This window comes from Nipponia nippon, unplaced genomic scaffold, assembly GCF_047370975.1.
Source record: "Nipponia nippon isolate SJK-2023a ecotype South Korea unplaced genomic scaffold, ASM4737097v1 scaffold_6, whole genome shotgun sequence".
NCBI classification, from domain to species: domain Eukaryota; kingdom Metazoa; phylum Chordata; class Aves; order Pelecaniformes; family Threskiornithidae; genus Nipponia; species Nipponia nippon.
Window position 1 is genome coordinate 29157061 of NW_028262380.1, and position 12779 is coordinate 29169839.

Here is a 12779-nt window from a genome sequence, read left to right on the forward strand (position 1 = left end):
CGTCTTGGCTTGGAGCAGGAATAGTGTGGCCAGCAGGACTACGGAGGTGACCGTCCCTCTGCACTCGGCACTTAGACTGCACCTCGAATACTGTGTTCAGTTTTGGGCCCCTCACTACAAGGACATCGAGGTGCTGGAGCATGTCCAAAGAAGGGCAATGAAGTTGGTGAAGGGTCTAGAGCACAAGTCTTATGAGGAGCAGCTGAGGGAGCTGGGGTTGTTTAGTCTGGAGAAGAGGAGGCTGAGGGGAGACCTTATCGCTCTCTGCAACTACCTGAAAGGAGGTTGTAGCGAGGTGGGGGTCGGTCTCTTCTCCCTAGTAAGAAGCGATGGGACGAGAGGAAATGGCCTCAAGTTGCACCAGGGGAGGTTTAGTTTGGATATTAGGAAAAATTTCTTCACCAAAAGGGTTGTCAAGCATTGGAACAGGCTGCCCAGGGAAGTGGCTGAGTCACCACCCCTGAAGGTATTTAAAAGATGGGTAGACGTGGTGCTTAGGGACATGGTTTAGTGGTGGACTTGGCAGTGCTAGGTTAATGGTTGGACCTGGTGATCTTAAAGGTCTTTTCCAACCTAAATGATTCTACGATTCTATGATTCTATGAGTGGATGTATACAAACCATGATTTTTGTAAAGTTCACCTCTCCATCAGTTCCGGGCTCATTTTTACAGCAAGGAAAAAGGAGATACACTTGAAATTTGGTCTGTGTATCAGTTTCCTGCCCCAAATAATAATACAGTATTTACTACAGCTTAGCAAAAAAAAAAAAGTCAGTACAACATTTTTAAAGGGCATATTACTTTTCTCCTACCTTCTTTCCTTGAAACAGCTCAGAATTTTTGATGCAAAAGAAAAAAGCCTCAAATCAATACAAGTCTGAAAAATTTCAGTCTAAACAACTGAAGCACAGCAAAACTATAACCAACTGACAACCACACTTGATCACAGTAATGTGAAGGAACATAATAACAGAACCAGAAGTAATAATTTCATCCCAGAGCTTTTCCTACACAATAAGAAATACATTATTAAATAGGAACTCATGAACATAGTGTAACAGTTAAGAATGGAAACATACACTGCTTTCCTTTGTCTTGGTGTGGTGAGAAGCATACCCTTGCAGTGGTGTCATTTTCGGTTTTGTTTTGGAATTGAGAGCACTTCAGGAATTCTGGCCAAGAAGCATTTACCATACCCAGGACCGGTTCACAGCCTTCTTTTGCTGCCTCACAAAACGTCCTGCAGGGCAAGAGGCCTCGACTAGCGAAAAGAGACAGAGAACAAAAATACAAAGGATTATTACTCTAGTAGATTGTGAAAACTTTTTAAAAAGAGAAAAAAGTAATAATAAACACTTTTGAAGAATTTTACATTCTAAAGAGCTACACCAAAAAGTGCCAAATCTTCATTATTCATTGAAGGTGGCATCACCTCTGGCTTTCACGCTAAATTTAAGCCCAAATCAAGCTCAGAACAGTTTCTAAGTTCAATGCTTCAGTGCAAGCTGAAGCTGAGATTTCATCAACAGTTGAACCAATATAATGGTGCACTGACACCACACAGGAGAAAGCTTGCTTCTTCATCCTCTCCTTCTTCCCTACACTTGTGCAGACCTATCCCTCTCTGACTTCGGCAAACACTTTCATGAGCTTATAAACAAAATCATTAACTTGGAAAAAAACTTTTCGTGTGTTTGACTGGGTAAGCTTCTGACAACTTAAGTGTGCTGAATCTGCTCATGGAGAGAACCAACAAGCACCAGACATAAACTGTAGGAACCCACAGTGGAGAGCACTATATCCCCCCCCCTTTTTAGCATTTATGAGCTCTTACACTATTTCCCCTGAGCGGTCAAAACAAACTGAGTGTCAGATGAAATGCAATAAATATCAACATGAACTGTATTTTTTTTAAGAAAAGCACTACAAATCAGCAATTTTAAAAGTATAACAAGTTTAAAAGTATAACAAGTTTAAATGCAGCACACTTGTCTATTTTTTATTCTGAGATATATACCTGCATATGTATTTTTTCTTTATTCCTCTTCTACGTGTACATAGGAAAACCAATTAAAATAGATAGCTATGAACTGTCTCCAGGTCTACATAATTAGAGTCAGCAAAGTCAAGCAAAAAATCTAGAAAATCTGTTAACATGTTTACTGCAGATTTGGAAAAGGATAAAAAAAGTAAAGTTACAAGATTACAGGTAACACAATGCTATTCAAGTTAGTCAAGATTTGAAAAGACAAGAAATTTCAAAGATGTGGCAGCTGTAATTCAGCACAGACTATTGCAGCATAATGCAACAGGAAGGAAGCTGGCGAAAGGTCTAGAGCACAAGTCTTATGAGGAGCAGCTGAGGGAGCTGGGGTTGTTTAGTCTGGAGAAGAGGAGGCTGAGGGGAGACCTTATCGCTCTCTGCAACTACCTGAAAGGAGGTTGTAGCGAGGTGGGGGTCGGTCTCTTCTCCCTAGTAACAAGTGATAGGACAAGAGGAAATGGCCTCAAGTTGCACCAGGGGAGGTTTAGTTTGGATATTAGGAAAAATTTCTTCACCAAAAGGGTTGTCAAGCATTGGAACAGGCTGCCCAGGGAAGCGGCTGAGTCACCACCCCTGAAGGTATTTAAGAGACAGGTAGACGTGGTGCTTAGGGACATGGTTTAGTGGTGGACTTGGCAGCACTAGGTTAATGGTTGAACTTGATGATCTTAAAGGTCTTTTCCAACCTAAACAATTCTATGATTCTATGAACATCCACACATACAGTTCCCTGCTTTACTGCCAGCTTCCAGTAATCTTTTTTCTGAAAACCATTTTGGTGGAGCAGAGGAAAAGCTCTAGCAACAGTCAACATTAGTCTTAGCTATAAAGAAGTGTTCAATGCCTTTCCCAGGAAGGATCAGCACCACCTTCGTTACATGAGAGAGCTGTCAAACAGACTAACATAAGTTATCACTGGAGCACAGTGGAGGAAAGCCTCTCAGTAAGCTGGTGCAATTGCATCTGTAAGTCCACACACACAAGCAAATAACACAGCCCAAATGAGATGTGCTGCCTGCATTCACAAACACTTTTCTCATCCGTATGACTGGTAAGTCAAAAAGACCCAGCTCTTCTTGCTGGAAAGCAGAAGCACTAAGGCAGATAGATGGTGGCATCTACTAACACCAACCTGTTCACACTGAATAAATATCAAAACTCCAACTTGACAGCATGATAGCCTTCCAGAACCTCTAGAGCTAGAGAGTGTGTCATAACCGTCAAAAATTAGGAAGAAGAGAGGCCTGGATACACAGTAGGAAAGACAAGACATCTGAGTGGTGTTTGCCAGAAGACTGTGTCAGCCTTCTGGATGAGGTAACAGAAAGAAGACAAATAAATGGCGAAAAAAAAATCTCTCATGTAAGTACCTAATGCCCCATCACTACATTTTCTCAATGTGTGGATTCCTTCCTCAAATTTACTTCAGTGCTTTTAGCATTTCTTAAAATAATATAAAACATTACCAGCAGAAGACCGAGAAGCTAATGTATGTTCATAACTTAGGAATCAATGACCAAAGAGCAGAAGTTGCGTACACGCTCTAAGCAGGAAAGATCTCACTCACATTTAAAACAGTTCAAGTTTTCTCAGGCATAATTAAAATTGGGGCATTTATTCCTAAGAATGTAATGAAAAGATGTAAATCTGGCTCTGACTCGCAAGTAAAATGTTATTTTTTTGAAAGCATTATTATGCATTGCTGGCTTTGCTTTATTACAAAATATGACATAAATTTTAATTCTTTACTTAGCTTGAAATCAATGTTTTGTCATTCAGGAAAAAAGAATGATGAATTTCTAAAATATGCAATGTTTAAAATACGATTAGCATGTTAACTTAATGTGTATTTATTATATTCTTAATGATACCTCTGACTTTATAATGCAATATTTTATTCTACACTATATATATTTAAAAAAAACCAAAAAACAGTGAACACCAAGACTGGGAAGGCATGCCTTGGTTTTTATTAATTTTCTTGTCTAATTCAGAAATACAGTTGTGATTGTCCACTGTCTTCACTGTCTATAACTTCAGGGTCATCTGCTGAGATTACCAACAGCACTGCAAATAAAGAAAATCAGAGAGTTACTTGTACCTAAACAAGTATATCCTTTATCATAATCGTGAGCTGCCACCACCACTACCATACATGATTTTCTTATCATGACCATTAAATTCCAGAAAGACTCCACAGAGGAAGTGATGCCACTGAAGTGAACTTCAGCTAAACAACATTACATGGACCTGGAAGGTGATTTGGCACAGTATTTTGAAAGGAAACAGAACTGCTTAAAGTGTAAAATGTCAACCAACTCTCAATGGAAGGAACAACATGTACAGAGACCTAGAAATACATGTAATTGTTAAGCATGGCTCCCTTACAGAAACAGGTAACACATTCAGAAATGCTTGAGAGAACTTCACCCACACAAGTCCAGGGGACCCAAGTTTTGTGGAGCAAACTCTCCGGTGCTCTTGCAAGGCCCATCTCTGTCATCTCTGAAAGTTCATGGACATCAGGGGAGGTTGCTCACAACTAGAAAAAGGCAAATGTTGCACCCATCTTCAAAAAAAAAGCCAAAAAGGTCAAGGTGGGTAACTTCAAGCTGGTCAGCCTCATTTAGTCCCGAGGAAAATCACAGAGCAAGTCCTCCTTGAACACATTTCTGGGCACAGGAAGATGATCAGGAACAGTCAGCACAGATTTATCAAGGGTAAATCATGGCTGACCAGCCTGATTGCCTGTTAGGATAAAATAACTAGATATAAAGTACTGGGACCTGCCTGTTTGACATCGTTATCAAGGACCTGGAAGAGGTGACCAAGTGTGCTCTTGTCAAGTTTGCACATGACACCAAACTGTTCCCACAATGTGGGAACAATGTACTAGATGGTAGAGCTGCCATTCAGAGGGACCTAGACAGGCTGGCAGAATGGCCCAAGAGGAACTTTATGAAGTTTAACAAGGATGAGTCCTGCACTTGGGAAGAATGAACCCACTCTAATGATACAGGCTAGATACTGACTGATTGGGGAGCAGCTCTGCTGAAAACAACCTGGGGATCCTGGTAGACAGCAAGCTGGGCATAAGCCAGCAGTGTGTCCTGGCAGCAAAGCAGGCCAACAGCATCCTGGCCTGTATCACACAAGCACACAGTGAGTATATAATGGGAAATGATTGTCCCCTTTTGCTTAGCACTTGTTAGACTGCCTGTGAATACTGTGTCCAGTTTTGGCTGCTCCAATACAGGAAAGACACTGATAAACAGCAGCAAACCCAGGGGAGGGCCACCAAGCTGGTCAGAGGCTGGAACACTCACCTGCTGGACAGGCTGAAGGAACTGGGCTCCTTCAGTCAGAATAAGAGACAGCTTGGGGTTAACATCAACCACTACACCCTTCAGGACCCATGGGGAGGTTATGGAGTCTAGCTATTCACAGTGGCGTATGGTGGGAGGATGGGAGACAACTGACGTGAACTGAAACAAGAGATGTTCAGGCAGGATATAAAGAACTTCTTCAGCATGAAATTAGGGAGTGAAACAGGTAATCCAGAGAGGTTGTGTTGTCTCCATTCTTGCATGTTTTCAAGACATAACTAGATAAAGCCCCGAATACATAATCAATGTACTTCCACTCCACTGAAGAGACAAGGGATATCATAACAATGAACAGTTTCAGTAAAATGAAATTATTTACTGCTTGAGCCATTTAAATTTGGTCTGTTGAGGGAAATTCACACAGAAAATGAGAACAAAACTGAAAGAAATATCACAAACTAACATAAAATAAGGAAGTTGAACTGAATATACTTTAATTTTTCATAATGTTGGGCAAACTGCAAATTCTTTATGTTACTGGAATTTGGAAGCAACTTGAAGAACTATTACAGAAGTAGTTATCCAAAAGAAAATAAATTGCCTAGCCAAGAACAATTCAGTATTCTGATATCTCGTTTGAAGTTTCAGAAATAAATACGTATAAAAACACAAACACACATACACATGTACAGACACTTCTAAATACCATTTTACTTAAAGTAGATTATAGTAACTCTAGTCATTAATGAAAGTTGTCATACTTGAAATAGCTAATTTATTGCAAAAATATAAATGCATAGGACTGAATCCTTACCATATTCTTTACTGTAATGATACACAGTCGTCTTAGTGTTTGAGAGGGAACAAAGGGCTATTTCGAGAAATAAGTCAATCTGTCACTCAGGTTTGCATCTTGGGGATCACCATCAGCCTGCACTTCATTCTGTGTCTTTACATCGCGGCCACATTTAGATTCCACACACCACATCTAACATGTTTTCTCCTGTACCCCTACACTGATTAAATTTTCAACACAACTATTTGCAGTTTGTATCTAAATTACTGCAGAACCTTTTGGGCTTTAGCAAATGCAATTTTGCATCACTCATAACCATTCACAATGCCATAGAAAAGGTCTTTTTCCTAGTACCCCACTTAGATCATATAATCTTTCTTTTTGTGTCTGACTCTTGGTTGTACCTGCTTACCCCAAAAACATGGCTAGAACTCCATGTTCAGGCACAAGTAAGTGGCCTAAACTGAAAAAGTCCAGAGTACCCAACAGTTCCCTTACTTAGTGTTTCATTTTACAGTAACAGAGAAAAACACAGTAGTATTACAAACTGTGTGATACTGCAGCAAACCCCACAAGCAAGGAATAAAAAGCTGCCAGAGCTGCCTAACTACTAATGGTAACATGAAGAAATTGGTGTAAAGCGAAACATTGACTTGCATAAGTATTCTGAAGTCAGTATGCTTGCCTTTCTCTGCTCAGTATCTAACAAGAGGAATGTGCTTCCAGTGTTGCTACTGAGTTCATTACATACTCTAGAGGGAATCACTGTTTCAAAACAGATATCTTTAGAGATATATTCTCCAGGTAATGATAAGGACTTTTACACAATGCACTTTACATGCTGCAGTACTGAAGTTATCGCAGAAACAAGCCAAGGACCTTTATCTCTAAAATTGTCTCTTGCAGCTTCCTAGTTGGCAGCTTACTTTATGGAAAGAAGCAGCCTGGAAAGAAGCAGATATATTCTAAAATAGTACTTTTCACCACCAGATTGCGATGTGTTGAAAGGCAGAAAATTTCAGCACCATAAAGCACATATCTGGCTGTGTACAAAACCAAGAACAAATGGTCCCTCCTGATGACAGGAAGAGCTGCCACTTATTAGTTCTGCACATTGTACTGGCAAATTAAAAGTTTACTATCTGACCTGTAATGGCTCTTCAGATAAAGATGTTCTAAAATACTCTTCTGTTTTTCACAGAACCTACTGGATATGGAGAGGAAGAAAGAGCACAGCAAGAGCTCTGCAGTAGACATCACTGCCTCCTGACTGGAGCCTGAAAAATTCCCTAAATAAAGAGGATTTGACAAGGCAAGTGACTGTCTCCAGCCACTTCCATTTAGAGTTCTGGATGTTTTTTAGCTTTTCATTTTTAACTAGTCTACTACTTCTAAAAAGTTATATTAGCATAATCACATGTGGGCAGACGTATTCACATGAGCAGACCCACTGGTTTAACAGAGGCTCCTTATAACAGAAAATGCCAAAAGAAAAGCCGCTACTTACTAGGGAAGGTGTCTGAATTCCAAAATATCTGCAAGAAAGAAGATGCCACATAACTAAAATGGAGTATTGATTTGATCTCTTTGTGGATGCTAGCCATTTAATTTATTGACTGATATGCTTAGAGCTAGCTTTTTGTTTATTTTTTAGGAAAACACACAATACACTCTAAAATTACATTACAGTGAAAAGAAAAGTAAGCAGTGATTCTACCTCATTAACTGTAAATAGTTCCCACTGGTCCAATGGAGCATACCTGATGATCACAAATAGTAATTTGAAGGCTGTATATTCTGCTTTTTTTCCCCCAAAGAATTGATAGCAGGGGCATTGCTTGAATTTAAGTCTGTGACTGAGATCTACTTGAGTTTACCACAGCTAACCAAGTCTATACTGCTCTTATGATTTGTACAAATGTGGCTGCTATATGAAAAAAAAAAAAAAAACAAACCACAAACAGTTCTTGAGGACTCTCAGATGAAGTTTTATACAAGTGTGAAGTATTTGATACGCTCTCTGTTCTCCTTGTCCCACACCTAAATCATTAACTTCCAAAGCACCACACTGCAGCTATAGCCTGACATAGACCCATCAGGTAATAGTAGTATGAGGATGCTAATTTCTTCAAATGTAACTATAGCAAAGTTTCATTGTTTCCAAAGGTCCTTCAACATACTGATCATTCATTTCAATGGGAATTTTACAAATAATAGTAAAAAGTTATATTAAAATATAACTACGGACAGTTACACATAATAGTTAAAAAGTTGCTCAAAATGTTAGGCGATGAGCAATTTTTTTCAGAAGATTCATCTGCCTATTAAGTTATTTACATCTATATGAAAAAATCACAAATAAAAAAAGTTCAATTCATTTGTTCAGCTTATGCAGCCCACCATTTGAATATTACAGTGCAGTGTAAATGTTTGGATATATACACCGCACAATAATAATTCAGAAATTACTAAGCTTCTAAAAGACAACAGCATAGTGATTAAATACGCCAAGTAGAATTTTCAGTCTCTAGAGAAGCTCTGACAAACAGAAAACATGGGATTATCCAGCAATTACTGCAATATCTGGCCCAGTTTCAATGTTCAGTCATGTGTGCTCCATAAATTAAATATTTCTGGATAATGATCAAGTTTAGTATGGACATATTGCTTAATCTACTGGAGGATGAAAAGATGATTAAAAATCTCCATCTTGATCAGTCTTATTTACAGCTACTTAGAGACCAATCATTTTAAAAATAAACTGGCATGTCTATGGCAATCTTACCATAATTTATTTGGTGCCAGTGGCAGAAACAGAAGCAGGTTATAACATATTAGGGTACAATTTTGCTCTTCAGGATATTAATGGAAAAAAACTCTTGCTGAAGATGGAGTTTGATGAAAGAACAGATATGTGACATATTTTTAACTCTGTGGTTGGTTTCCCCACACTTAAAAGTTCATACTTCAGTTGTTTCAGCTGTATAGAAATATCAACATTAAGAATCATATGGCACCAAAACAAATAAAAATTTCTTTATAGTTTATTAGAAAGTATATTAAGGGTAAACGTGCCCACCAAAGCCACTCTATCACTCTCGCTCCTTGGCTGGACAGGGGAGAGAAAATATAACGAAAGGCTCATGGGTTGAGAAAAGGACAGGGAGAGACCACTCACCAATTACATTCACGGGCAAAACAGACTCGACTTGGGGAAATTAGTTTGATTTATTACCAACCAAATCAGAGTACGGCAATGAGAAATAAAACCAAATCTTAAAAACACCTTCCCCTCACCCCTCCCTTCTTCCTGGGCTCAACTTCACTCCCGAGTTCTCTACCTCCTCCCCTCCAGTGGTGCAGGGGGACAGGGAATGGGGCTTGCGGTCAGTTCATCACACATTGTCTGTGCTGCTCCTTCCTCCTCAGGGGAGGACTCCTCACACTCTTCCCCTGCTCCAGCATGGGGTCCCTCCCATGAGAGACAGTCCTCCACAAACTTCTCCAGCATGAGTCCTTCCCATGGGCTGCAGTTCTGCACAAACTGCTCCAGCATGGGTCCCTTCCATGGGGTGCAGTCCTTCAGGAACAGACTGCTCCAGCGTGGGTCCCCCACGGGTTCCAGAGGTCCTGCCAGGAGCCTGCTGCAGTGCGGGCTTCCCACAGGGTCACAGCCTCCTTCAGGCATCCACCTGCTCTGGCATGGGGTCCTTCACAGGCTGCAGGTGGATATCTGCTCCACCGTTAAACCTCCATGGGCTGCAGGGGGACAGCCTGCCTCACCATGGGCTTTACCAGGGGCTGCAGGGGAATCTCTGCTCTGGCACCTGGAGCACCTCCTCCCCCTCCTTCTTCACCGACCTTGGTGTCTGCACAGTTGTTACTCTCACATTTTCTCACTCCTCTTTCCTGCTGCAATTGCACAGTTTTTTCCCCTTCTTAAATATATTATCACAGAGGTGCTACCACCACCACTGATGGGCTCCACCTTGGCCAGCGGCTGGTCCATCTTGGAGCCGGCTGGCACTGGCTCCATCAGACACAGGAGAAGCTTCTAGTAGCTTCTCACAGAAGCCACCTCTGTAGTCCCCATGCACCCCACTACCAAAACCTTGCCACGCAAACCCAATACAAGAATAAATACGGATTTTCAATTTGCATAAGGTATCTTCAGAGAAGCTATTTATCAAAAGAGTTTTATATTAAATATTCATTGAAGCAGATATATACAATACAGTATATTCTCTAAAACTATTATGTTAACTTATTTTAAGCTTCCAAAGAGGCTCCACACTGCCTGAGAGCAGATGATCTGACTTCCTCTTCATGCCAATCACCTAGAGTTCACTTAAATTGGAATTCAAATTGCCTGATTATAATCCTACATGGATCTAGTCCCTATCCCTCACTTGAAGACGTTTTACATTTTTAGATGAATTCTTTTCAGAAATTACTCCTTCTGTAAAACTGACTTTCTTCTTTGCAATCACATTACCATGCACAGGGCTGATCAGCAGACTCTATAAGTCACTTAAGTGGTTGTTTTGAGTACTAGAAATTATCAAAGAAGCTGTAAGGAGGGGGAAGATCCTTTAGGCAACTATTTTCCTCTTGCTGCAGAACTTAACAGATTTTCTACGGAACAATTGTTCAAGGTAGCTGAAGAGTCTGGCTCTGAAATTCAGCAGCCACTGAGGGCATGGCTCTTGATGTGTCTTTTCTGGAAGCAGCAGCAGCATATGCAGCTCTTGGTCCCAAATGTCTATATCTGTTTCTGTGCTGCTTTCAGTTTTGCAATAACAGCTGTTTGTAGGCTGTACAGTAAGCCAGGTTAAGTAACTGATTCAGCTGAAAAGTAATATGACCAAAAAAACAACAACGTATTTTTTTTTCTCATCTGATAACTGAATTGGCCCCTCCAAAGGGATACAGGGAAAGCAAGAATAAGCTGTCAGGAGAGGGAGAGGTAGAAATTGCTAAAGCTGACAAAAGCATTACATAAAATATACAACTAACCATCCTGCAGGGACTCTCCACGCAACCTGGTAAATTCTGTAATATATCTAGTCCTCATTATTTTCTATAGCATTTCTTTGTATCTTCACATTAGTATCTCCACTGGTAAAAGCACTGCCACAGCCATGCTCTATTGAGAAATTCATTATTGCAATTTTACAGGTTGAAACAATAGAGGGTAAATGACTTGCAAAAGGTTATAAACGAAGCTGGTATGCCAGAGCTGAAAATACAGCACGAAGATCACTCTTAGAACACACAACTGTTGACTGCACCTGGCTAAAGGTCACATTTGCGGTTCAGTAGACAACCTGACTGAAGGCAGACTGATGAACATTTTCAGCTACTGCTGGTCCTCATTACTGTTCTTTCCCCAACTCCATCCCTTCAGTTGTTCCAGGATAACTGTTTCTGTGGCCACACAGTAAGCCGTTTTCAGGTATTGAGCCAAGTTTAAAATAACTGTAGGGTATTTTGCTGGATTACTTTTTCAGCCAAATCTGTTTAAGGAAAAGTTTAAACTGGCATGGCTGCCAGAGGAAATATTAATCATACTACAGCCTTGCTATAGCACACTGCGGGGTAATCCACTGTAGCATTCACAGGCACACAGGCTAAGAATGATGACAGATCTAAGGTCTGCAGCAGAGTAAAGGAACCGGTAACACAATTGTGAGAGACTGCTGGGGCAGGGGGAGGGGGTCAGGGAGAAACGGAAAAACCCAGGAAACATGCAAAAATTATGGGAAGAAGAAAACTGAGATTATCCTTTGCGTTTCTACAGTCCTGAAATCGAACAAGTTGAAGTGACAAGCTGACACACCAGCCATTGTTAGTTCTAATTGTTATTAATACTTCGGGGGATTTTCTAACAGTAAAGACTTCCACAGAACATACATGTCACAGAAGAAAGTTTCTACAGTAGAGCGAACACCCACACCCAGCAGTACAGTTTTTTAGAGTGCTGGTTCTTGTGAAATCTTTCTCTGTACCCTCTCACAGTACTCCAACAGGCAGACCATCACATTCAGAGCCACTGAACAGAGTGGCAAGCTCATAAAAATCTCAATACTACTTTTTGATTCATGGATTTGTAAATAAATGGGCTGTTTAAGGTTTCAATTTCACATAATCAAGAAAATAATATATTTTTCTCTTTCATTGTTTGGTTTTCATCTTTATCTTGCAAGTTATTTGGAAAGATTGCATTTTCTTTTCTATTTTGTCTCCAGAGATGGGTTTAAATCTGAAATTTGCTTCTTTACATAGTAATAAAATCTGAAAAGAAAGCAAGATTATTTTAGATTTTTGTGGTTATTTCACTTTACAAACTCATATTGAATCCATATAGCAACATTTAGGGAAGGCACTTCATCTCCATGCAACACTTCATAGTATTGAATGCAGAGCTAGCCGCACATATGTTTCTGACCTCCCACCTTGTTTTTAGCTCAAATGCACGTACTGTCTTCTTGAAGCACGTTCCTATGTCTAAGTACAAAGATGCATAATTAACCTGTAAAAGGACTATGTAGGACCCACAGTCTGAGAAACACCTAACACCTTAAAGGAGAAAAAAGGCTTCAGAGGTGATCC

At 40.2% G+C, this 12779-nt stretch overlaps 1 protein-coding gene across 2 annotated transcripts in view; it reads right to left on the reverse strand.

Annotated features, from left to right (window-relative positions):
- CORIN (corin, serine peptidase) overlaps window positions 1-12779 on the reverse strand; it is a 157396-nt gene that overhangs the window by 77987 nt on the left and 66630 nt on the right. For both annotated transcript variants that reach the window (XM_087735590.1, XM_087735589.1), the window contains exon 5: window positions 1081-1262. In XM_087735590.1, coding sequence (XP_087591716.1) covers window positions 1081-1262 — 182 coding nt within the window. The remainder of the gene's footprint in view (window positions 1-1080; window positions 1263-12779) is intronic.